This window comes from Pleurodeles waltl, chromosome 2_1 (assembly GCF_031143425.1).
Source record: "Pleurodeles waltl isolate 20211129_DDA chromosome 2_1, aPleWal1.hap1.20221129, whole genome shotgun sequence".
In the NCBI taxonomy this organism is placed as follows: domain Eukaryota; kingdom Metazoa; phylum Chordata; class Amphibia; order Caudata; family Salamandridae; genus Pleurodeles; species Pleurodeles waltl.
This window is the reverse complement of record NC_090438.1, coordinates 120,229,013-120,254,057: the sequence shown is the minus strand read 5'-3', so window position 1 is coordinate 120,254,057 and position 25,045 is coordinate 120,229,013. Positions and strand designations below refer to the sequence as shown.

Below are 25,045 nucleotides of genomic sequence, written 5' to 3'. Positions count from 1 at the left end.
GTAAAACCTAGAGATGGATATCACTGACCTATAAGTCTGTATATGTTAAAAGCTTGAACTAAACAAGACAAGCCTTCAGGTCTGTTTTCCTATCAGAACTCTGAGATGTTTGTAAAAAGGGTGGCTGAAAGACCACAACATTAAGTGGGCCATACCGGTGAGGAAACGTTCCCAGGCAGTGTGGCTCAAATGGTGGAACTAATTGATGTTTTTGTCTTGTACATATGTCTGGCCATGTTCATTTCAAGTAGATTGGAAATAAATCTATTTAAGGTCTCTTTGACCTTACTAGGTCTGTAGCTTGCTACTGATGGCGCCTATATGCTCTTTTTTTTGTGTTGTAATTTTTTATTGTTGATAACATGGAATGATACAGTGCTGAAGAAAAAGGGATCGCAGTCCCAGTACATTGCAGAAGCCATACAAACTGTGTCTCATGTGTAACGGGTTAGGCTAAATACGTTCAACAGCATTTACAAACAATTATAAGAAGGAAGTGGCGATTAAGAGAATAAATAACGGGGAGGGGTAACAGCACAGGGGAAGCAGAGGTGTAGGCTGCGTGCAGAGGTGTAGGCTGTGGTGTACTATGCTACCAAAGATAACATGTTGTACCATGCTGAGCCGTGATCTGGGATGTGCCTGAGTACTGTGTCTATGAGGCCCCTGTGTGTTGTTTCCCCTTGTACTTAAGGTCGGGGTGTCTGGAGTCATTTCAACGCAACTGTGGTCAATGTGTAGACAGGAGATTTCTTTCTGTGTTCCAAATGTGCTTAACTGAGACCCATGGGTAAAGGTATTGTTTGCAGAAGGGAATGGGGAGCTGGGGTTGGTTATCGTCAGCAAAGGGCATCTGGGAAATCCATGTTTGAGTGTTTTGGTTAGGCGGCACTTCGAAGAAAGGGGGGAGTGGTGAGAAGCCGGTAATAGGCCTGGGAGAGGAGAGCGCAGGTAAATCGCAGAGCAGTTAATGTGAGTGATGTGGGGGGGACACGTGTGGGAGGAGCTGCCCACAGATCGTGTACTATATTGTGAGATAATCTGATGGGCAATGAAATAGTGCAGTAGCTCTGCGTCTCTACTTGGGAGGTATATGCTAAGGTCTTCGCAGTACTAAGCAAATCAGCCCTCCTTCCTGGGAGAGGGATGATGGAAAAGGAGAGAGGGGTAGAAAAAGTGGGAATGGAGAGAAAAGGGGGCTGTTGTCAGAGAAATAGAAGGAGACATATTGTGGGGGGAGGCAGTGTAGGGGTGCTACATGGCTGTTGAGGTCTCCAGAGTGTCAGCCATAGTTAGCTCCACCGTCCGGGAAAGGAGGGGGGGAGAGGAGGTGTGGCAAGGGAGGGGTGAGGGAGATTCTGGGTGGTAGTGTACATGTATGTGAGAGATGTGCGGAGGAGGGGTGTGAGATAATGAGGCATTTTCCAAGGAGACAGCTGGAACCTGGGAGGGGGAGAGATGTGTAATAAAAGGAGCAAGCAGCGGGAAAGATGTGGCGGAGCTTCCGCAAGGAAGGGGGCGCATATCTGATTAGGTGGGGCAGCCTGGTCCTGTAGATTATAGATGACTCTCTCTTGTGCGGCTATATGAGTCATTGCCACTATCAATTCCGCCGGGGTTGGGAGGCTACCAATCTCCAGTGTCAGAGGATACATATTTTCGCGGTTGCTAGTGCCGTATGTAACAGTCTTTGTTGTTGTCCTGACAGGGCTGGTAGAGAGTCCATGTCGTGCTTTCTGATAAGAGAGGAGGATAGCGGGGTTGGGAGTGATATTGAGTCAGCCAGGTTAAGTTTCACAACGTCCCATAAAGGCTTGGCCGACGGACAGCCACTTAGGATATGAAGCAGGTCGCAGAGTGTCTCCGTGCATCGCTAGCAGTTCGCATGCGGAAGAAGTCCAGTCCTGTGCAACTTAACCAGGGTCCAATACCAGTCGTGGATTATATTGAAGAGACAAAATTTTAATCAAGCTTCGCAAGTGCCCATGTCCAGCGCGTCCACGATGTCTATCCAGTCTTCTGAGTCAAAGGTCCGCTGTAGGCGGGTTTGCCATTGTAGGCATAGTTTTTCCAGGAGAGGTTGCGAGTTTAAGTGACGTGTAATGACCTTATAGATGCCTGCCATAACGCCTTTGTGTTTCCCCCACGTCTTCAGATAGGTCACCACAGGCGAAGTCCGTAGTCCCCATCGGGCAATGCTGGTGTGTTGTAGACAGTGTATGAGTTGCAGGTATTGGCATTCCTGCCTTGGATGGAGGATGAATTCCTCCTGCAGCTTGGCAAAGAATTTGAGCTTTTTGTCCTCTAAGACCTGGGCCAAATGGGCAATACCGGCCCCACTCCACTGCGGCCAGTTGAGAACCATTCCTCCTATCCACAAGCTGTCGTTGTTTCATAGGGGTGCCTGGAACGGTTGAATTCTGCCAGAAAATAGCCAAGGGTAGCTCTTCTTCGGATCAGCACGTTGCGCGGAAAGAAAAGAACTGACGTCACTGTGCGAGGGCGGGGTCTATGTACTACTTCCAACATCATCACGGCACCTGCGGAGTCGACCAACGCCACCCACCAATACGCAAGGGTGTTGCTCGAAGAAAAATCTCCGGATCCAGTCTGACGCCTGTGGGGAATTTCTAAGGTAAGGAATCTGCAACTAGAATATGTCTCTGCCAGATATTTTGTTACCGAAGGTAAGTAACTTGTACGATGGAGTGTACCCCAAGTAGGCGGTGGGCCCTCTGCCATGCCACGCGTGTTGCCTCGCTAGGGGATGAGGGATTATTACAGTAGAGCCCACTGATGACTCCACTATGGGAAAGCAGTGTCCTCTCCACACATACCCATTGCGGTGGCTCCGTTGACCAATGGTGACAAGTGTTGGGTAGGGCGTAATGCTCCACAGCGGGGAGTCCCATTCCCCAATTAGATCAGCGCACCATTATTATGGCTGAATCCAGTCGTGGGCGTGCAGAGCCCCACATGAAAGCTCTGATTGCTGCGTCAATTTGTCTCAATGTTGAGAGCGGTACTTGAAGGGGTAGCACGCCCAAAACATAAGTAAAGCATGGTACCGTGACAATTCTAAATGTATCTTGCCCCACATGGAGAGGCCTAGATGAGTCAATTTCTCTAAACGAACCTCATTCGCGCAATGAGGGGGTATAGGTTGTTTGCCACCATACGCTCTAGACCTCGGCTGGCTAGTACTCCTAGATATTAGCGATGCTTCGGAGTCCATCGAAATGGGAAGCCCAGTAGTGCGGATTTTGTCATCACCTGTGAGAGGGCCTCGATTTTGTCCCAGTTCACCCAGTAGCCGGAGAGGGGTGCAAATCCATCAATGTTCTTCAACAGAGCTGGCAGGGAAAGCTCCAGGTCAGTTAAGGTTAGGAGGATGTCGTCAGCATATAAGTAGATTTTTGAAGTTCCGCCCGGCAGAGGGAGACCCGCTATCGAGGGAGAATTACATATAGCGGCCGCTAACGGCTCCATAGCCAGCAGGAACAAGAGGGGCGATAGGGGACATCTGCGGATGGGGAAAGGGTCTGAGAGGAATCCCCCTCAGTTAACCTGCACTGTAGGGTGTTCATAGAGCCGACAAACTTTGGAGATGACCTGGTCTCCCAAGCCGAATTTTACCAGCGTTGTAAATAGGTACGGCCATTCTATGCGATCAAACGCCTTTTCAATGTCCAAGGATAGTGCTAATGCAGCCTCCAGTGCATTCCTAGCATCCCATAGGTTATGGCAGAGGGTACGAAGGTGATTTCTGGAGGTAAGACCCGCCACAAATCAAGTGCGGATGATGTATTAAAGATGGTATGAATTTATGCAGGCGATTCTCTAGGACGCTGGCCAGTATCTTAATGTTGCCATTCAGGAGGGATATAGGTCGGTAGCTACTGCAGAGCAGGGGATCTCGTCCTGGTTTCGGTATGACCGCTATTGTGGCACTGTTGGAAATCGCTCCCAGAGAGCCCGCTTGACAAGCCTTGTTCAGCGCTTCGTGTAGGACATCCAGCATCTCCTCCCTCGCCCATTTATAGAATTCCATGGGGAATCCATCTTCTCCTGGTGATTTATGGTAGAGGAGATCAGAGATGACCTGCATAATTTCTAGCCAGGTAATGTCCCCTTCCAAAATGTTGCGGCCCTCATCAGAGAGAGAGGTTACAGCAACGTTTGTGAGAAAGGACTCGATCTTGGTGGGAGTGGACCTCGATTCTGAAGTGTAGCAGTGTTGGTAGAAGGTCGCAAATTTATTGACTATTTCTTGCAGGTACATGAGTGTCTCTCCTGTAGAGGCGTTGATGGCTGGTATGGCTAGGGCTGCTGTTCTCTGGTGGAGTTGTGCTGCTAGTGAGCGACCAGCCTTCACAGCCTGTTCGTAGTGTCGTCCTTGCAAGTGCTGCAGCGCGTATTCAGCCCTGGGAAGTGTATAGGTCGTTCAAGGCCATGCGGGCGTGCTCCAAACGTTTACGTGTGGGGAGGGAGGAGTGGTCAGTATATTGCTGTGTTTCAGTTTCCAGTCATTTGTTGTGCTTTTCTTTCCTTGTTTGCCAGTGCTGCATCACGCATCATTTGTCCACGTATGGTTGCCTTGGCTGCCGCCCACATGGCCCTCTTGGATTCCGCAGAGCCGAGGTTGTCCTGGACGTAGGTGGATGTATGATCTCGCAATTGTGCTTTCCTGCGCGGTGAGCGATAACGTTGGACAGCAAAACGCCATTGGTTTGCGACTCCGGGACACCAGGCCCAGTTGGACAGCTAAATGGATTGGGGAGTGGTCCGACAGACCCCCTTCCAGTATGCAGGCATCCTGGGCATGTGCCACTGTGCTGTGTCAGATGAGAAAATAGTCCAAACGGAATTGGGTGCTGTGCGCCGGTGACAAGAAAATATATTATCTGTCTGTCGGGTGTGTCGACCTCCGTGGCTCCACCAGACCGTTGTCCTGCATTATATCAGACTGTAGGGCCCTGTCACTGTTGTTTTTTATGTCCTGAGGTCCAGTCCCGTCCAATACTGCGTCTCTAGTCAGGTTCCAGTCTCCCCCAATTACGTAGTGAGTGGTCCCTATTTCCATCATAAGGCAGTTGATGCACAGGAAAAACTGACGTTTGGAACCGATTGGCGCATCGATGGAGCCCACACATATTGAAGAGTCTCCTAGCTTTAGTTTGGCGAACATGTACCGCCCCTTTAGGTCAACCCATGATTTGATGACAATGAGAGGTATACTCTTTCGTTTCAGTATTGCAGTGCCACTTTTTTTCGTGGGGCGCCATCCCCTAGTTCCTGCGAGGTAGGGCTGCAATTAAATAACGCTGTTCCCACCTAGTCCCTGTGCAGTTTGTCGGATTCAGCCCTATCAAGGTGTGTCTCTTGAAAAAGGGCAATATCGGCCCGTTTAGAGTTAAGGTATGAGAGTATTTTCTTCTGTTTTATTAAGTGAGTTAGACTATTGACATTCCAGGATATGATCTGTAATGGGATAGGTAGTGATGAGGAAGGGCTAGCCATGAGGGGGACCAAGAAGTGGGGGCGAGGGTGGGTAGGGTTTGGTGATCAAGTGAAGGTGTAGGGGAGGATAGATAGATATAGAAGATAACCGTTAAGGGTTGGGCGGGATGGGTTTTTAGTGGGGGAAGGGAGAGGCCACCCAATGGGTCCCCGCTTCTGAAGAGAAGGGCTGACGTGGGGAAGTGGTGGCGGGGGGGTGCGAGGGGAGAGGACAGGTCAGGGGTATAAAGAGAAGAAAGAGATAGAGAGACCGGGGGGGAGGAAGAAAAGAAGTGGGGGGGGAGAGAAAGGAGAAGGGGGACAGACAAAAAAGGAAAAAAAGGGGGGAGAGGGAATATTAGGAGCAAACCCAAAAGGTACAGGTTTGGCATTACAAACCTCAAATCAGGGAAAGAGGAGGGGGCATAGCAGAAAGCCCAGTGAGTCCTGAACTGTGGTCTGCAGGTCTGAGCCTGAACCTATGGAGCCCTGGCACTTGGCCAGTAGGCCCCCAGCTGGGAGGGGACGCGGAAGACACTCCAGATCCAACGATGCAAACGCCTGGTGTCTGCAGAGCAGCAGTAGGCCCAGCACATTAGCTTGTAGTGGGGGCTGATGCAGCACAGCACCACGGGAGGACCGGCGCGGCGGAGAGAGCAGTGACGAACAAGGTGGAATTCCCAGAAGTAGGATGGGGGACTGAGGGGGGGGGGGAGGCGTGAGCAATGGCAGTATCAGTATCATTGCCGCTGTGCGCGTGTTGAGTGACAGTTGGTCAGTGTAGCAAATGTGGTGTTCAGCCAGAGGTATGCAGCAGTGGTAGGAGTGGGGGGGAGGAGCGTCCATCAAAACACCTGCTGGTTTCCCCTCCCCTCCCCTCGCCGTACGGTGACTCCCAGGCAACAGATGCGAGACGTGAGTCCCTTCGGTGAGTGCAAGCAACGGGAGGTGGTTTGTGACCATTTTAACATCATAGCATTGGTGCATTGAAACATCAAACAACAATCTTCTGGGTGTGAACAAACGGTAGGCCTACGAAAACCAGTAAGCACGTTAGGACCAGGACTCCGACAGTCTTGACAGGTACTAAACAACAGAGTGGTCTGTCTTTCTTCCCCTTCAAACCTGTAGGAGTACATTACAACTGTAAAACAACAAATGCAACATATATATGTGGGCAGGTACTCATCCATCCTTTGGTGCGGTGGGGAGTCTATTGGTTCAAGCCCAGGAGTCCAGGATCGCCAGCGGCTTGACTCTTGTGGTACATTAGGTGGCTTTGATTTCAGGTGGGGGCCATGGTAGACTTCAGGGGAGAACAAGACTTGTCTCTGTTACTTGCGTGTGCATCGCCACTGCGTACAGTACCTGTCCCCTATCATCGTGGTTCTTCATGAGTCTCTCTAGGTCTCTCCCCCTGGGGTGAAAGTCTGCAGTAAGCTGGTCCGTCCCTCCGGGGGCGAGGCTCTGGGACGACACTCTCTGAGCCATCACAGATAGGTCCTTGGGGTGGGTCGGATTGGTTGTGCCCATGGTCTGTGTCTGGAGGCCCTCCAGGAAAAAGCGCAGGTTTTCAGGAACGTTGAAGTCTTTGGACACACCGTTGTTTGTGATCCACATTCTTGCCGGTTCGAACATGCCATATTTCACCTCCAGCTGGTGCAGTTTAGGTCAGAGGGCCAGAAATGCCTTCCTATACTCGCTGGTCCCTTTTGAGAAGTCCGCTGTCATCCGAATCTCCTGCCTGTCCATCCGACAAGGTACATGATTGTGGGCCATTTGTAGGAGTTGGCGGGTCTGCAAGTGTCACAGGAGTCAGGCTATGATTGGGTGGTTGTGGTTGGTGGCCCCTCATCACTTTGGGCCTAGTCTGTGAGCTCTTTGAAACTCCGGGGGGGTCGAAAGTCAGGCCAGTGAGCTTGCGTAGGGTCTCCCGCAAGAAGGAGTGGATATCTGTACCTTCAATGTTTTCAGGAAATCCAAGAAATCAGACTTTATCTCTGTGGCTCCTATCCTCTAAGTCTGTTACCTTGCTGCGGAGATACAGAAGTTCCTGGTCCCTGCCCTGGGAGGAGGTGATGTGGGTTTCCACCGTCACCAAGCGCTGTTTTAGCCCCGTCACTCAGGACTGAAAGCCTGCGATATCTAGGCGCATGGACTTTGTTTCCACCGTCAGTGAGGCCATAACGTTGTCCATCACCTCCAGTCTGCGACCCACTGCCGAGATCTTTTGAAGGATACGGTCCATGGTTGTCTCCTGTGCTTATTCTGCCATGTTGTGGGGCTGAGCTATTGGATGCACTTCTGGGGCTGAGAGTGGTGTCCGCAAACGTATAGGGCTTCAGAGAAAAGTAATTTTCTCACCGGCTTGCCTGAGTTCTTGCTCAACGACCTGCCACCTGGCATCGCTAGCTCCTTGATATGGATATGGCATGGTCTCTCACTTAGTACTGTCATGGGTTATAGCCGCTCCAAGGGGGTGAGCGAACGATGTGGAAGAGGAGGGGACTCTCGTCCTTCCTAGCAGTAGATCCTGTGGCTAGTGGAGGCCGGGTGCGGTCTGCGGCATAGCCAGTGCCTAGAGAGAAGAAAGGGTCTTCACTCTCAGGTGTAGGTCCAACGAGGGGGGGGAGGCGTTGTGGGGGAGGTCTCTGATCCTCAAGCAGTGGTTTTGACACCCTGCGCCAGTAGGTCCACAGATCCCACGATCTGGATGACGGAACAGCTCCTGACGGGTTCAGTGGCCAGTATCCTGTGCCCTCTTCCCCCCAGTGCACTCAGTGGGAGAGAGGGTGGTTGACCGGCGCTGTCCGGTTGCAATGATGCAGGATGATGGCCCTTTTTGGTGCCTGTCAAGTCTGGTGGGCCGCGCTTCCCTTGAGCTGTATGCGCAGTGGGGAGGAGGGCGAGGGGCTAGCTGGCTGAAGTCTCTCACCACCACTGTTGCGCCGCCACTGCTGTGCTGTCCTGCATCAGTGCACGCACTCTCCTGTCTCCGCACTGTCGAAGGTAGCCAGATAATTGCCCCAGGGCAGGGCTCCGCGCCTCCCAGGCTGCAGGCACCTGGCACTCACTTCTGCTCTGGTTCCCAGCATTCCGGCTTCACTGAGTCCACCTGGCAAGGCCTCGTGGGTAAGTGCTTCCGAAATAGAAAAGAAAAGGGGGGGGAGAGGGTGGAGAAATGTGGGGAGCGTGGTCATTTGTGTTGGGGGCGACCCATTGTCGGGACCCAGTCGTAATGCGCTCCCCTCCCAGGGTCACTAGGATCGTCCTGTCCTCCTCCATGTGCCGGGCTGGGTCGCCACTGGGGCCTGCGGCACAAGCCCAGGTCACAGGCCTCGTCCGAACGCACCATTTGTGCGAAGGGCCGTGGGCGTGCCCTCCCCTCGGTGTGCGGCCTCTCTACAGGTGTAGGCGCGTGGTGCTGCTGCCTTTCTCTCTGGCAATGCTGATCTCACTTAGACCTAGGTGCCACCGCCCCTTGGAGAGAGCCCTCCGTAGGGGAGTGGGGGGTGTGGTGAGGAGAAGTGGGAGCGAGGTCCCTGATGTTGGGGGTGACTCACTGACGAGTCCCCACCGCGGCGTACACTCTTCCCAGGGCCGCCCGCCACCGCCTTTCCGTCTTCTCCTTCCATGCCAGGCTGGATTATCACAGGAGAACGCGGCTCAGGCTGAGGTCATAGGCCGCAGCAGAGCATCCAGCGTATGGTAGGGTTTGCAGGTGCATTCCGTGTTCGGAGGGCGGCTCCCCCGCGGCAGCATCTTCGGCTGTAAGATGGAGAGGCACACCGCCTCTGCAGCGCCGCCACTCCCGGCCTGAGGCCCACCGCCTCGCAGACCCCCTTTCTCAGGCGGCCATCAACGCTAGTGGCCAGACCACGCCCCCCATATGCTCTTTAAGCCTCTTGCAAATTAGTTTAACTTTACCTAAAATGCTGTTCTGCTATTTTAGTAAAGGAAAGGAGATTTGAAAACCTGAAATCTTTCAAAGATGATAGGTTCATTAGACTAGCGTAGGCCTGTGTTCTGGTTGCTTCTTATTACCACTGTGTGGGCAGGGTATCATTGTGGCAGGACCAGAAACTGCTTCTCAAAGCTGGTAATACAGACCATTGTCCAGCCACTTCCTATCCCCTTCACAGTCATCGGTAGTTTTTTCTGACTATCATTATGGACTGGAAACTGCTTCTCTTGTACCATACGGGCGAGGGGGGCACTATCCTTATCCTACCAGCGCTTTGCATTTCTTGCTGTTGGTGTTATTTTGTCATTTGGTTCACTTACTGTGCCACATCTCTTGGAATTCAGGCAGTGTGTGAAGTGCCACCAGTCTGCTTCAGCACACTACCTCTATTTCTTCTGCTTGCTTCCCATGAGAAACAGACATCCTGTGAAAATGTGCTTTATGTGTGTGACATTGGGAGAAGGCCTCAGAAGCATGCAAATCCAGGAGGTCTCTGTAGAATGTATTCACTTGAATTTATAGGTCTGTCAACAGATTGAGAGCAAAATTATACCAATATTTAGGGTGCCTTGATAGTCTTGTTAGCAATGATAACTCTAGCTTGTCCTTAAGACCTGCCCTGCTGTGCATGGATTCCTAAAGACACAGGGATTCCCTCACATTGCTGTTGGGCATTACAGATAGAATGGTTTGATTCTCTGCCTGATTCACAATTCATTTGATAACAAAGGGCCATTATTTCTGCTAAAGGAGGTTTGTGTTACAAACCTACTTAGAGTTTGAGTTCAGCTCCTAATAAACTTGTACCCATTCCTTTGGTGAAGCTTAGTCATCTTGGCGGATGCTTCTTCTCCTTTTTGGCTAGTAAGCTTTGAATGCTCTGCTGAACCTTATGTGCTGAATCACAAAGACCATTTTTTTCAGAACGCAACTCAAAACCTGGCTGTTCTCACCACATCTCTTGCTTGATGCGGACCCTTAGCGCCAGGACGTGCTCTGTAAGGTTTATTTCTCTATATCAATCCAAATTTTATTCCAATCCAGATGGACCCCACCGTACATTTTAAGGCTAATGTGAAACACTGAAGTTCTGTGATCATTAATGTGAAGGCCTTTGTAAGCTCACAAAATTTAAATGTGGCTGGTGATGTCTTTTTATTGTGCATTTTGAGATGTTTTATTCCATGTAATAAGTAGGGTTTTCATCCCTATTCCTCAAGACAGCTCAGTAAGGAACCCAGAGGAAGGTGACAGTTGTGGTTAAGATTTGGGATTTGAGGAAATCTGAGGGCACTTGTGATGAATGTATGTTTTCTCCATTCCACAAACAATTGTGGATGAAGAGTGGTCTGCCTGATGACTACCACAGTGCTCCCAGTTTTTCTGGCAGTCTCCTGTCTGTAAGTTGTCAGCAGGAAGTAGTGCAGTTGCCTAGTTGGACTATGTGCATACCTGTGCTGCTGATTAAGGTGCCCAGATTCACAACTCCTTTGTGGCGAGTTGATGGAGAATCGATATAGGTGCATTTCTGCTCAGAATGCACCTTTATTAAAATAAAATATGTTGAGTTGAATAGAAGTACCCCCGCTCCAAGCTGACATACTGACATAGAAAATGAGTCTGCCCAGAGTTAATGTAATTTGCTTCAGATTTTGTTTTATTAGCCTTGTAAATCTACTGAATGTTCTTAGGGTTGCCCTAGTTAAAGACAGTGTTAATGAAATCAACAGTGATGCCATAGATACGTAATGTTGTAGTGTTGTTACTATATATGGGTCTTCCTGTACTCACATAGCATCATGATTTAATCTGGTCACCTCTTTTTTTTCCATGCCCTATGGTTTTTTCCTCTCACACCATCAGGTTGTTCACATTTTCTGTGTCTTATTTCCGGTGGTTTGTTTCCTTCTCTGTGCCCTAGGAATTTGACAATGCTTAAGGGTTTTCCCTCTCTCCATCCTATGGCTTCCTCTGTGACCCACAGTTTTCTTACTTGGTGCCAGCCCATTAGGCTCCACCTAGTTCCTTCGTCTTTATCAGCAACATCTTTCCCAATTTTCGCCGCATGGTCTAATTTTGTTGCCACTTTTCTGCTGTTCCTCGTCTTCTTCCCAGGATATCTGTACACCAGCCCTGACAAATAATTTCTTTCACTTCTCCAAAACTTGGAACCTCCCCACCCCCATCCACAGTACTAATGCAACCATTCATACCTCTACTCCACAGCCTTTTAACCTTGTGTCTCCCAATTCCTTTTCAGTCATTCTGTGGTATAATTGTAAGATGGGTCTAGTGACACACAAGAGTTAGATGATTGAGCAAACTAAATGTCACATGTTGTTTTGTTTGCTGGATGCGTCCCATGCTTTTTTATAAACACTTCTTTTGTTCACTGGATGTTTTTTGGAAGACAGCGCTCCGTGCAGTGCCCACCCTAACTCACTGTTCACTTCTGCATTTCAGATAAAAGTGCGCACGGATACATTGCTGCCCACCCTCTGGTGAGTGCTAGATTGAGCTCTTTTGTGATGACCTCAGGCTTGAGTAACACAACAAACATATTGTAGAATCCTTTCTTAACTTATTTACTTGAATGTTTTATATCCTACATGCTTATCACAGTTGTTTCTAAAGCTTAGACTTCTAATGTTCAGTGCATTGTTATGGCTCCATCCATGAACTGTAAAACAAAAAATACATTTGCCCTAATGGTCATAAGGAGATTTTTGTTTCTGATGCTATTTTCTGATAGACATTTGCTGGACATTTATGGTGGCCATTAGTTAGGAGGAGAATGGGGTGTTCTTGTGCAAGGTAACAGTGTTTTTAAGACACCAGTACTGCCTGCTGAATATAGAATATGTGCCATATTCTCTCCATGTGGTGGATAGTCTTGTTTGACCTGAGAGTGGCTCATTTGGATGTTAACAGACATCTTTTGAAACTTACCTGTGCGTGTTGTAGGTTTTCAAAAGGATGTTTAACTTTGATGAATTCACTTTGAATGCAGCTCACACCAAACGTGTGACTTACCTCGCAGTGATTGTGGTACTGCAGATACTGGAGGAGCCATTCCCCTCTCTGCAGTGCACGTGTAAATCTAGAGAGAAGTGGATGATTATCATTATAGGTAATAAATTACTCAAAATAAGGCCTGTTCCACAAAGGGTTGGGCAAAAAAGAGGTAACATGTTTGCTTGTTGTTATAAAGATACTGTTTTTGCTATTATGCGTAATCTTTTTTTCCATAATATGAGCACTGTGTACATTATATATGCATATGGACGGCATTAGTACACCTTGGTGACTTACACAAACATTAGGTTAGGAATATATGGGTATTTGCTATAGATGCGTTGATCGAAAAATGCACCACATCCAAAATATTTGCAGCTTTTTTCCTCGCAACTTATGCCTGATGGTCAACCTCTTCTGGCACACATCTTAACACTCTGCATGGACTAAGACCCATCCCTACAGTTCCAATGAATTGGGTGCCTTGAAAACTGCAGCAAGTGGATTTGCTTAGTTTTGTGGCTAGTTTTGAAGTTAGCCCTCTTTGGGTCTAAACTTCCATTACATCTCTGTGGTTATTTCCACTACACTTCTCTTGGCACAACCACTTGTGCACAACTATTCTGAAATTACTTGTGGGCGCAGCTCATAGGTTCATACAATGTACTTGTTTATACATTTGTACGTTGCCTTTTTCCATGCATACATTTTGAAAAAAATTGATTTTTTTTGGGTGAATTGGCCCCTATGTGCTAACTCTATCTTTGAGAGATTACTCTTGTCAGTTTAGCAGTGGCACCAGATATTTGTCTACAGAGGGCTTGGACTGTTTGAGCTAATGGTGAAAGGTAGTAAAGAAACAGTTGACTGTTTGAACACATCTTTACACTACTATAACAAGAGTTGCTATCTCGCTAGAAGATGTGCCACTCAAACACAGAGAAAAGTTCATACACCAAAGTAAACTATTTCTGCCATAGAGGTAAAATCATTTGTGATTGGTAAATGTCCAGTTCACATATCTGGATTGAATTCCTATGACATATGATTTCTTTAGCCATTCACTGCCATTAGTTTGGGAAGTATGGTGCTATCAGCTGAACCTTCCGTGGTACTGTGCTACCTTGTGGTGTGTGTGGTGGTGGTAGTTTTGAGCAGCTGACACCCCGCACACCACCAAGGCAAACAGGACCTACCTACATTGGTGCATGCCCCCTAAGGTTGACCAGTATGACCTGCTTTGGGTTTACATAACCTGTAGAGAATGAGCATATTTAGTTGATAAATAGACCTGGATTTGCTGCGATTATTCTGGGTGGTTTGAATGGGAGGCAGCAGCACGTCTCGAAGTCCTCAAAAGGTGCATATGAGTGCCCAGGAGGATCCCTGCTGGTTCCTAGGTAGATGGTCTGTGGCAGTCTCTGCTCATGGGTTTGAGAATCACAAGGGCTTTACTTTACCCTGTAATGACATTCCCAGCAATACCTTACTAAAAACAGATAGGGATCACAGCTCCTGGATATAAATCAGCACTGACTGCAACCAAACAGTGGTGTAACTAGAACAGACCAAGCATCAGATTTTACTGCATCCGGTAGGTGATGTGGTATTTGTTTACTTCTCTGCCATCATTACTCCCAGGCTGTAATATTCACCATCAGCCAAAGACAACATAAATTGTATCTACTGATGGTCATTGACCCTTTAAATACCGCCATGGTCTGCCCTTGAAGCTGCTGCACTATTTTAGCAAACAACAGTGCAAAAATGTGTCCACAAAAAACCATGTACTGTAGGGTCTAGACAATCAATAGAACAATGACAATTTTTCAGTGTCGTAACACATGATTTAAGAGGTCCAAGGAAGACTTCACCTCTTAAAAGCATAGAACAATCTTGGAAGATGTTTTAATTAATACTAATTTGAAAGGTGTTGTAGCCCTCTCATCTACTGTTAAAGGACTGGACATGCCTACACTTACTTGCCGTTTGACCAGTACCACATATCCTGTATTGCCTGCTTGAATTCCAATTTGTTGTAGTTACTGTCAACTTTTGAATAATTCCAAACTATTTGCAAGCACCATCAATGTGTTTCCAGTACTTGAGATAAACCCTATCACAGAAGATATGGAGAACTGGTTATTTTACATATTTTTCACACAAACTTTGATGCATGCCTTGAGGATATTTGGATACATCTGGGGTTTTTTCTGTTGTGCCCATCAGTTGTATTCGTCACAATATTGTAAAAAAATCTTTTGTTGCCAACCTCACAATTATTTTTAAACTAATCAGAAAATAAATTGTGAGTTTTTAACTACAACTTGTAGACCAGGTCTTTTTCTCCCAGTCTTGGGTGATTCATCACAATTTCAAAGATCAGTGCTTTGTATTGTTAGTCAATAGGTTTGGATAAACATTCTGCACACACCTCTTTCCTCGTTTTTTTCAAATTAATGTCATTCCTGGGAAATGTAATCCATCCTTGTGAATGTACTGTGTGGAAAATATTTGCTGCAGTCTATTTCATGCATTATAGCCTTCTTCCCCCTCACTGTCTACTATCTTTCTTTTCTCTCCATTGCTCCTCTTTACCTTGACATATATCCCCTGCTTCTCCCTCACTTGTTTATACCCTCCTGCCTCTATCCCTTCCTATACCCAGTATCACTACTCCTACCCGTACTCTGGTACCTCTACTAACCCTCTAATTTCTCTATCCATATCCTAATACCTCAACCCCCTGCATATAAACTATCATAGATACTCTAGGTATCATACTTTAAATGAACTTTGAGCTATAACCTAGCATCTTTACTATTATTTATATTCCTGTGCTTTTTACCTTCCACATACCACAGCACCTCTAACCCTACTTATACATTTGTATATCTGCTTCTAATTTTAGCATAGTAGATTCACCTATACCTTTGGACCTCAACCTGTGTATAGCCTAGTCCTTCCACTTGTACCTATTCAATAGTACTTCAACTCTTTCCTAACTTTTAATATCCTTACCCCTAAATACACCCTTTTACCTATGCCTTAGTACCTCTGTTCTTGATTATTGCTCTATACTTCTACTGAAATATGTGAAAACCCACCAATACCCAGGTATCAAAACCCTAGTTCCTCAACTCCTTCTGACACACCAATATCCCTCTCCCCTTTCCATTTGTCACACTGCTTTTCTCATTACCTATTTTCTTCTTCTTTTTTTTTGTCTATCTTTCCTCTTCTCATGGCATTTTTTGTTGAATTTCTTTAATTTTTTTCATGGAAAGTGTTTAGCTCATTTTGGAAAATGGGGCATTGTCAGACTGTTCTTCATTTTGGATTTTCCCTGAAAATAGGTACAGCTGTCACAATAAAGTGAGGAAGATATCTGTTGTCAGTTTATTGCTACTTCTACACATAGTAATTAACTGCTTTGTTTCCACTTATCTGGGAAATTGACACAACATTAAATTGAAGGTCAAGAATTGATTGGATCTGCTTGCACAGTGCTTAATTTGAGCTACTGGTTTCCAGTATTCGGCACCGGCACTTAATTGGCAGCACTGGCACTTATGACAGTCTACCACATGGTGGCGCTGTGTGTGTACTTTAGGGATCAGCTATATTTATAGGTTATTGCTTTGGGGGCCTGGAATAGTTTAATTGGTATGTAATGGTTAGTAGTTATGTTGGTAGTGTCACTGGCAACTCTAATAGAGGCACAGTGGGTGGTGCAAGTGGCAGTGGACTCCTGAAGAGGGACCTGGCACTTTTTCCCCAAATTAATCACTGACTTTGCACAGTTAATGGATGATCTAAGGGAGGGTTGTCTTGTCTGCTTTTTGACATTTTCTTAGAAGTCAACTACACTCACTTTGGGGTCCTGGAAAATTATAGCCTTTTAGCTATTTATTTGACCAATGTAGACGTGATGTCTGATGTTAAATGTGATTGCTCAGACCACGTGATCAAAAGCATACAATGTTTGCAGTTTATACAGCTCTTTTTTCTCTTATCTGTCAGGGCAGCACCAGTATGAACTGTTTTCTGCTTCAGTGAATTTGTCATTACTAAATTGTATGGTGCTTTCTGATGTAAACACTTTAGAGGTCAGCTAGAATGAGGGAAGGATTCCAGGAGCAAGGATCCATCCTAAATACACTTCACATTCTGTGTGAACTTCCTGCAAACAGTCATTCTATTTGTAAGGTCATCTATCCTCTATATAATAGTTTTCACAGCAGTGATCTCCCATCCACACATACAACATGTTGTTACATTTTCTGTTTTATTTGCTGTAGGCTATCAATTCTAAAAATTTTAACTCCTGCCAGCTCCCCTCTGTCTCATTAGAGAAGAACTGCAGCTTTATCCTTACTCCACATCTGTAGAATCTGCAGTCTTACTTTTGAACAATCAAGCCTTCAGAAAACACCTAAAGGTATCTTTTCATCAGCAGCATTTGTACTAGCCTGCTATATGTGTGAAATGCTAGATCTAGAGACTTGGAAAATGAAGGAAATTTAAATAAGTATCCAGAAAGTTTCAATATTGCATTACAGTTTAACTAAAGTGATTGCACAAAACACGTTAAAAAAAGAATGTTAAAAAATATATATATATATAGAGAGATACTTACTTAGGGATTTGACCTCCTCCTCTTCATTGTGATCTCTCCTCTGTCATGTTTACTCTTGATGTCAACTGAAGTCCAATTATTATTCTTTGCAAGATTATCAGCAGTTCAATTTTCAATTAATCACATGGAAAATATCCTGTTTTTTATTCTAGTCCAGGGATGTTTTCGTGTGAACACAAAGAGCCTAATTTATTCTGGGAGCTTTGCTTCATTCTGAAGCTTGTGGTCCTGTAATTTAACTTGAGGTGCTTTTTCAGTTTTGGAATAATTGTCTTGAGGATAAAACTCATGCTTTAATGTAAAGAATTCTGTTTATAACTGAATCAATGTCAAACACTAGCTGGTAAGCAAGCAAAATAAACTGAAAAATTGCACACACATCAGTGAGTCACTTACTCGTCCTGGCTTCACCTATTGAGACTTTTTTTCTTTCCCTACATATTATTAAGGTGTCTAGAGGCAGTCAATTGGTGGAGCGTGCTATTAAATATGCATTTAATATTATTATTGCTGTTGTCATCATTACTTCTACTCTAAATTAAAAAAAAAAAAAAAAACAGAAAAGCCATAGTTTCAAGTTTGAGTTGAAAATGAAGTGATACTCCATTCTGTGCAGTGATGCAATAAGTTGGTTTATTTTACAAGATGCCCAGAAGAAAGTGTTATATGGCAAAATACACTTCAGTATGTAAACAGTAGTACTCTGACTGAGGTTGTGGTGTTTATTTAATTTACTATGTGCTTGATGCTGAAATTTCAACGTGATACATCCAGCAGGGCACATGATTCAATACTGCACTTAGTGCAAAGCCACATAGTCTTTTAAGTTTCTCATTAAGGTGTACTGATCATGTATTTCCTTTTTGTTTGCAACCAAGGAGGAGCCAGACGCATTTGCTGCATATAGAGTATGAACTTTATTCACAATTATATCTTACAGTATCAAAATAGTTAATAATAATGAAAGTTGAAAAATGAACTTTTCCTGCGAAACTTAAACTTTGACTATAGAGTATTAAACTGTGATTAATTGTTATGTTTGAATTTATTCTTAAGTTCTGTTGAATAAGCAATTTGTATTTTGTCTTCAATTGCAAATATTTTCATAAATTATAGCTTTACAATGCAGCAGAATGGTCTTTAAACAGTAGCATCCAAACAGACAAAAGGTTTGACCCCAGGGCAGAGAGAAATAATTTTTGCAGACGCTTTAAGTGAGGTCCAGGCACAGTATTAGATTTTAGAAGCTGTTAGATTCTAGGCAAAATCTAGTCAAGAAGAGCACTAAAAACATGTCAACATGTAATAGTTAGTAATAAAGTTTAGTTGTATTTTAAATATAGCAATTGAAGAGAAATCCAACATATGTTTATTAGCGAACCCTTGTGTGTTGTCAGTAAACCCTGTTGCAATATTGTCAGTTACTTTGATTATTTCTTCTATCATAATCCTAACAACCAAAGTAATCCCTTGTTATTGATTACTTGTACTTGTAAATGTTACCTACAGGCCCTCCTTGCTTTTAAACTACTAAAGTTTAAGCCCTCACTTTGAGAATGATGGCCTACCTGAAGGTTTTGTATTCCACTAAATTATTTATATTTAATTTTTTTTCTGATCTTCCTTACAACCTTTCCTCACTCCTTTATTTCCTCTTCCACCATGCTTGCTTCACTAAATTGGTTTGCTTGCTTGTCTAAGCTGACTTTTCATTCTTCAATGAATCTACTCCCAAATAAAGAATGCTATCAAGTCTCTCAAGAAAATAATTCCTCAAAATTGATGTTCTTTGTTTCTCCTGCAATACTGCTTCTGCCATCTGGTCTGATTTTTTTATTTTTTATGGACCTTCTTATATTTATCACATGAAATGAAAATTACTCATGGGCATTGGCTAGCAATATCTGCTTTCACATATTTCAAAGACAGCCCTCCTATTTCCATCTTGTAACAATCAGAAAATAGCGATAGCTTCTTCTGGCCAAATTTATAGCCACCTCCTTGCAACTATCCCTAACACTAATGGCTCATTCCTTGCTCCTGCAATGTGTTGCCATCCCCTTCTCTTCCACTCGTGTCACACCCACTTCTCCCTGTCCTCCAGCTTCCATACTTACTACAGGAATTAACTCCTACCTTAATAAACCCTGGTAGATATAACCCACTCCTGACTTTTTTCTCTTTCTACGGATATTGCTAATCTCTAAGACACTCTTCACATATAGTTTTTGAAAATGATAGGGGAGAGGATAGATCCCTGGCATACTCTGCAGAAGCCATGGAGTTTGTGGAATTAAAGAGTTCCTATCTGTGCAAGCCGATAGTGGTTGGCAAGACAGGAGGTGAACCATTGCAGGGCTGTCTTAGAGAATCCCAGGCATTTTTCAGTTATGTAGATCAGCCTTATCCACGTGCCCATTCAACAGGTGATATGGGTTGATGCTCAACTGCAGATCAGCAGACTGCCTAGGATATCGGTTATGAGTACAGGCCTCCATCTTGGTATTTTGTTTTTGGCTGAAGCTATACGGAAGCACTCCACACAAGCTATAATAGATCTATTGCTTCAATTTCCAGTGCTACATTTTCATGACGTTATCATGATGGGAAAGTTAGTAATAGGGTGAAGAAATTCAGAGAGTTCGTTAGTAAAGACTTACCAAGTGACTCTTACATGCATCACATGATTCCCTCTAGGAATTATTACTTAGAACCCACAGTAAAGGAACTAATGTGCTCTGTCAACTGGTTGACCTCCGACTCTGCTAATGCAAACTTGATTACTTTGCTGCAGACTTAGTCAGGGATTACCTTTTACCTGAGGGCAGTAAAGGGTAAACTCTTGAGAAACATATACAGTGAAACTTCCACAGGGAAAAGCCCCTTCCTCTGGGACTCCTGCTGTCAGCTACTCTAAAAAGACTTCCTAAAATTTAGAAGATGCCTGGTGCTCCACTACTGAACTTCTACATTTTATGCAGATGAGATGCTTAAAACTGTTCTCAACTTCATGATCTATCCATCATCTGAGAAATAATCTTTTAGTTGCAGGGCTTAATTTTATGCCTACATCGATTCCCATTACCTGAATGTTACTTTATTGCTGTGCTCTTCCACTGGCTCCCACCATGTGCTTTGACATGTCAATTAGTTGTGTCAACGCTAATAAATGTAGATAAATCAATAAAATCTTAAATAACACAACTCTCTTAAGGAAGAAGAGCTTGAAATAGAAGGTATCTACACAGTGGTTTTCAAAGGAGCCAAATGAAACATGAAAGTGTCTCGGGCCTTTGAACCAAACATGACAAAATACCACATTTACCAATCTTACCACATTAGGTTCGGACAGAAGAGGAAAATATCTTCAATGTCATTAGTTCATACATAAGAAGTAAAATGGACTCAACTAAGAACCTAATTGATCCTCCCCAAAATTCCACTGTGATTGACTTGGTTATTAAAATTAAAAACCATTGAGCTCACTATGGTGTTTCCACCTAATCAGATACAACTTTTTATACCGAGCAGACCTTTTCTGGAGAGCAGGCTAATGTTTAGTGAAGTCTCTGAGACAGACTTGATCAAGATCATTGCCAACTCAACTTAAAATCTTTCAATAGCGTCTCTAACCTAATGAAATGATCACTTGCTCAAAGTGGGTTCCCTGATTGTCTCAACACTGATCAAATCATAATGGCACTTAATCAACCTTTAGCAGATCCTGAACTCCTAAGCAATTCCTTTGTGTCTTGTGGGTCCCCTTCTCAGTAAAGCTACTGGAAATTTGAATGGCTTCCCTATTGAAACAGCATATGGGAGAGCAGGACCTCCTGAGTCACTCAACAGCATGTGGTTGCTTGGCTACAGAGCTGAAGCTATCATACTCCAGTTAGTTGAGGATGCCTCATGTGTCCTTGGATCTGTGACCTCTGCCTGCTAATCCTCTTAATCCTCGTGGCTGTGTAGATGGTCTGCCATGAATTACAACTTGAAACAATGAAGGAGCACATGGGCATCAGACAAGAAGAACTAAACAGGTTTGGTTTGTTTGTTGTCTAACGAACCATTCTCAGAACACACAAAAGAGACACCTCACTGGCATTTAAAGCACTTTAGCTTCTCATCTCTGGGCTTTGATCACCCACAAGAAAGGTGCTACAGTTACATACAAAATCACTAAGTTGGCATAAATAAATATATCCAAAAGGTACCGTGGGATTTTGTTTGGCACAGAAACTGTACCGTAACTAGTTTGGATTTTCAGTATATCTGTTTGCTCTTGTGGAGATGTTGAGATTCGTAATACTCTAACTTGACTTGGGCTTGGAGAATAGGCAAGGCCAGCCACAGTCCTTCTGTGTAAAAAAAAAAAAGTAACAACATCTGTCTCTTTCGAGCATATGGCAGTATCATTATGTGTTTTCCAATAGTGTCAAGCTCATACTCCAAAATATGTAAAGAAGGCCCACTCTTTGCGAGCAAGAGGCATAGCTGCACATTTTCTCTGCAGTTAAACTTTCATCTTGGAATACTATTTATTCTCCACAACCAATAACACCATGGCCTTAAGTACAAGTGTCCCATCCGGACCATTAATTCTGTTTGTGATAACTCTGGGCCTTGAAACACCAGACCTTATTTACTTGGGTATGGATCTTCACCCGGTAACATCTTTGCAAGGGCTGAGGGTTTGAGCACAGCCCAACCTGAGCACTACTAGGAGCATGCAAACCTCTCCTGTGTCTAGCCCAATCCTGCAGTGAATCACCGTTCCCCACACTTAAAGCCCACCAGCCCTCTTGATGACAGCTCATAGCTGCTGGATTTTGTTGAAGGGATCCAGGCGAACCCTGACCCACCCCGGTATTCCTGCCCCAAAATCAGGAAAATCGCTTCAGGAATCCTTTGCAACAGTACCATGCATCTCCTAAAAAAGGGCGCATCACACAGTATTCACAATGCTGAAGACTCTGCCAAGGGAGCTTTCTCAGCACGCTGACAAACACACTGACACTACTACTAAGTTAAAAATCATTAAAACATGAGCGTGTGCAATTATAGTATTGCTGCAACAGCAGCTGTCAGCTTGTGTTGATCTCATGCTTGTTGATAGGTTGTGCGTTGTATCCCATGGTCCTGTCAAGCGGCCTCCTCATCTAAATTAAATATTCCTATATGCACATTGATTGCATGTGTGTGGGATGCTTAGTTTATATAGCACCACCCTTTTTGTAGTTTTCCAATGATAGTTAATGTTTTTGAATTGGAGCAGAGCTGAATACAAATTGGACTTTAGGTTTGTGGATTAAATTATCTTTCTACACTCAGATAATATTTGAGTGTCAATGGTTGTGTGCTGTGTACCTTAATTTGCTGATTAAAAACACCCCTATAAAATGATCGTATTCAGTGCCATTGTATTTGTTTTACAACAGGGTTGCTGACCAGATATTATGTACCAGTTCTTCCCATGTTTTGTTCTAGTCTTGGCTAAGCTATTGTTCTACCATACATCTTTTATTTGACCTCCAGGCCATGAGAGCTTACAGACATTTCTTTGCACAAACATCTGATTTAACTATACCCAGGCTTCTGTTTGCAGCCTATCTCAAGCACAAGACTATGTTCCTGCATCTCCTATGATACAATATGGAATAAGCACTGGCAAAGCCAATTGGTCTCCCCTATGGGACATGCTGGCTTTTCCAATGGTTCTAATCATGCTGTACAGCATTCCCAATGCATGGCTTTTAAAAACGAAACAAGATATACACAGCTAATTGAGTGTTTTTTCTCTGTTGGCTGATCTGGTTGGATTAGTAAACATAGAAAAAAGTAGCGCATGTAGAGGGAAGTAGAGGAAAGCATCATGGGGGAGGAGGGTACGAGTGTGGGTGAGAGCAGCCGGGGAACAACAGAAGGGTGTTCATGAAGCAACATAGAGGGAGGGGAAACCAATGTGTGGGGTGGGGCTACATCGAGGGGGAAGCAACAAGACGGAACACACACAGCAACATGTGGGTACGGGTAGTTGAGGAGGAGCAAACGGCGAGAGAAAAGAAACGCGGGGGCGAGCAAATGAACAAAAGTTTAAAGGTGGGGAAGAAGGACACTGTTGAAAAATCAACACAGGCGTGGGGCAAGCACACAAGGGCAGGGAAAGCACGTGGGCAGCAGTGAGGCAGAGGTGGTGATCTAGATGAGGGCGACAGCAGGAAAAAGTGTGCATACCTAGGGTGTTGAAGCAAAAAGAAACAATTTGTATCTGCATTAATAAATCAGAAGCAAGAAAACTAGAAAAATGAAGCCAACCAATGATAAGTAATCAGCGGGATCAAAGCCCACTTTTAATGTCTTGCAATAGGCTGTCCGAGTCCAGACCCAAGAAGTGTTTGCCAAAATGAGAACAGAAGTCAGAAGAAGTGTAAGGTGTGGAATCCAGACTGAGCAGCTTTGGTATTCAGCAACCCCAGCATTTGGCAGCATTAGCAGCTGACTTAGAAAACATTTGCTCTAATAGCATGTTGGTCTTCAGCTTTTTTTAATTAAAAAAAGTACTTATGACTAACTTCTTGACAAGTAAATGATTTTAATATACACTCACCTTAACCCCTTCGCTGCCAGACCTTCCCCCCACCCCCCCTCAGGTGCCAGGCCTTTTTTTGGCTATCTGGGGCAGTTTGCGCTTACGCCTCATAACATTTTGTCCACATAAGCTACCCACGCCAAATTTGTGTCCTTTTTTCCTAACATCCTAGGGATTCTAGAGGTACCCAGAGTTTGTGGGTTCCCATGGAGGAGACCAAGAAATTAGCCAAAATACAGCAAACATTTATTTTATTTTTTTAACTGGAAAACGGGCTGCAGAAGAAGGCTTGTGGTTTTTTTCTCCTGAAAATGGCATTAACAAAGGGTTTGTGGTGCTAAAATCACCATCTTCCCAGCTTTCAGGAACAGACAAACTTGAATCAGAAGATCAAATTTTTCAACACAATTTTGTCATTTTACTGGGACATACCCCATTTTTACAATTTTTTGTGCTTTTAGCATCCTTCCAGTTACTGACAGAAATTGGTGTGAAACCAGTGCTGGATCCCGGACAGGGAAACATTTCTGAAAAGTAGGCAACATTCTGAATTCAGCAAGGGGTCATTTGTGTAGATCCTACAAGGTTTTCCTACAGAAAATAACAGCTAAAATAAAAAATATTGAAATTGAGATGAGAATAAAGCAATTTCTCTCCATGTTTTACTCTGTAACTTTTTCCTGCAATGTCAGATTTTCAAAAGTCATATACCGTTATGTCTGCTGGACTCTTCTGGTTGCGGGGATATACATGGCGTGTAGGTTCATCAAGAACCCTTGGTACCCAGAGGCAATAAAGGAGCTGCACCTTGCAATGGGTTTTCATTGTGTACTGGGTATACAGCAATTAATTTGGTGAAATATAAAGAGTGAAAAATAGGTATCAAGGAAACCTTTGTTCTTCCAAAATGGAGACAAGATAAGGTGTTGAGAAGCAGTGGTTATTTGCACATCTCTGAATTCCGGGGTGCCCATACTAGCATGTGAGTTATAGGACATTTCTCAAATAGACGTCTTTTTTACACTCTGTCTTATATTTTGAAGGAAAAAATGTAGAGAAAGAACAGGGGCAATAACACTTGTTATGCTATTCTGTGTTCCCCCAAGACTCCCGATACAAAATGGCACTTCACTTGCACGGGTAAGCCCAATGCCTATGAAAGGAAACGCAATATGGACACCTTACATTTTTACATTGAAATCTGAAGCGTTTTTTGGAAAGTGCATGGCTGTGGATTTTGGCCTCTAACTCATCCGGCACCTAGGAAAACCTACCAAACCTGTGCATTTTTTTAAACTGGACACCTAGGGGAATCCAAGATGAGTTGACTTGTGGGGCT

At 44.5% G+C, this 25,045-nt stretch overlaps 1 protein-coding gene across 2 annotated transcripts in view; it reads left to right on the top strand.

Annotated features, from left to right (window-relative positions):
* PAK3 (p21 (RAC1) activated kinase 3) overlaps positions 1 to 25,045 on the top strand; it is a 314,354-nt gene that overhangs the window by 156,733 nt on the left and 132,576 nt on the right. Inside the window, exons 5-6 of one of the 2 annotated variants that reach the window (XM_069211392.1) lie at positions 11,927 to 11,964; positions 17,996 to 18,025. In XM_069211392.1, the coding sequence (XP_069067493.1) occupies positions 11,927 to 11,964; positions 17,996 to 18,025 (68 nt within the window). The remainder of the gene's footprint in view (positions 1 to 11,926; positions 11,965 to 17,995; positions 18,026 to 25,045) is intronic. The other variant, XM_069211402.1, reaches the window with a different exon arrangement.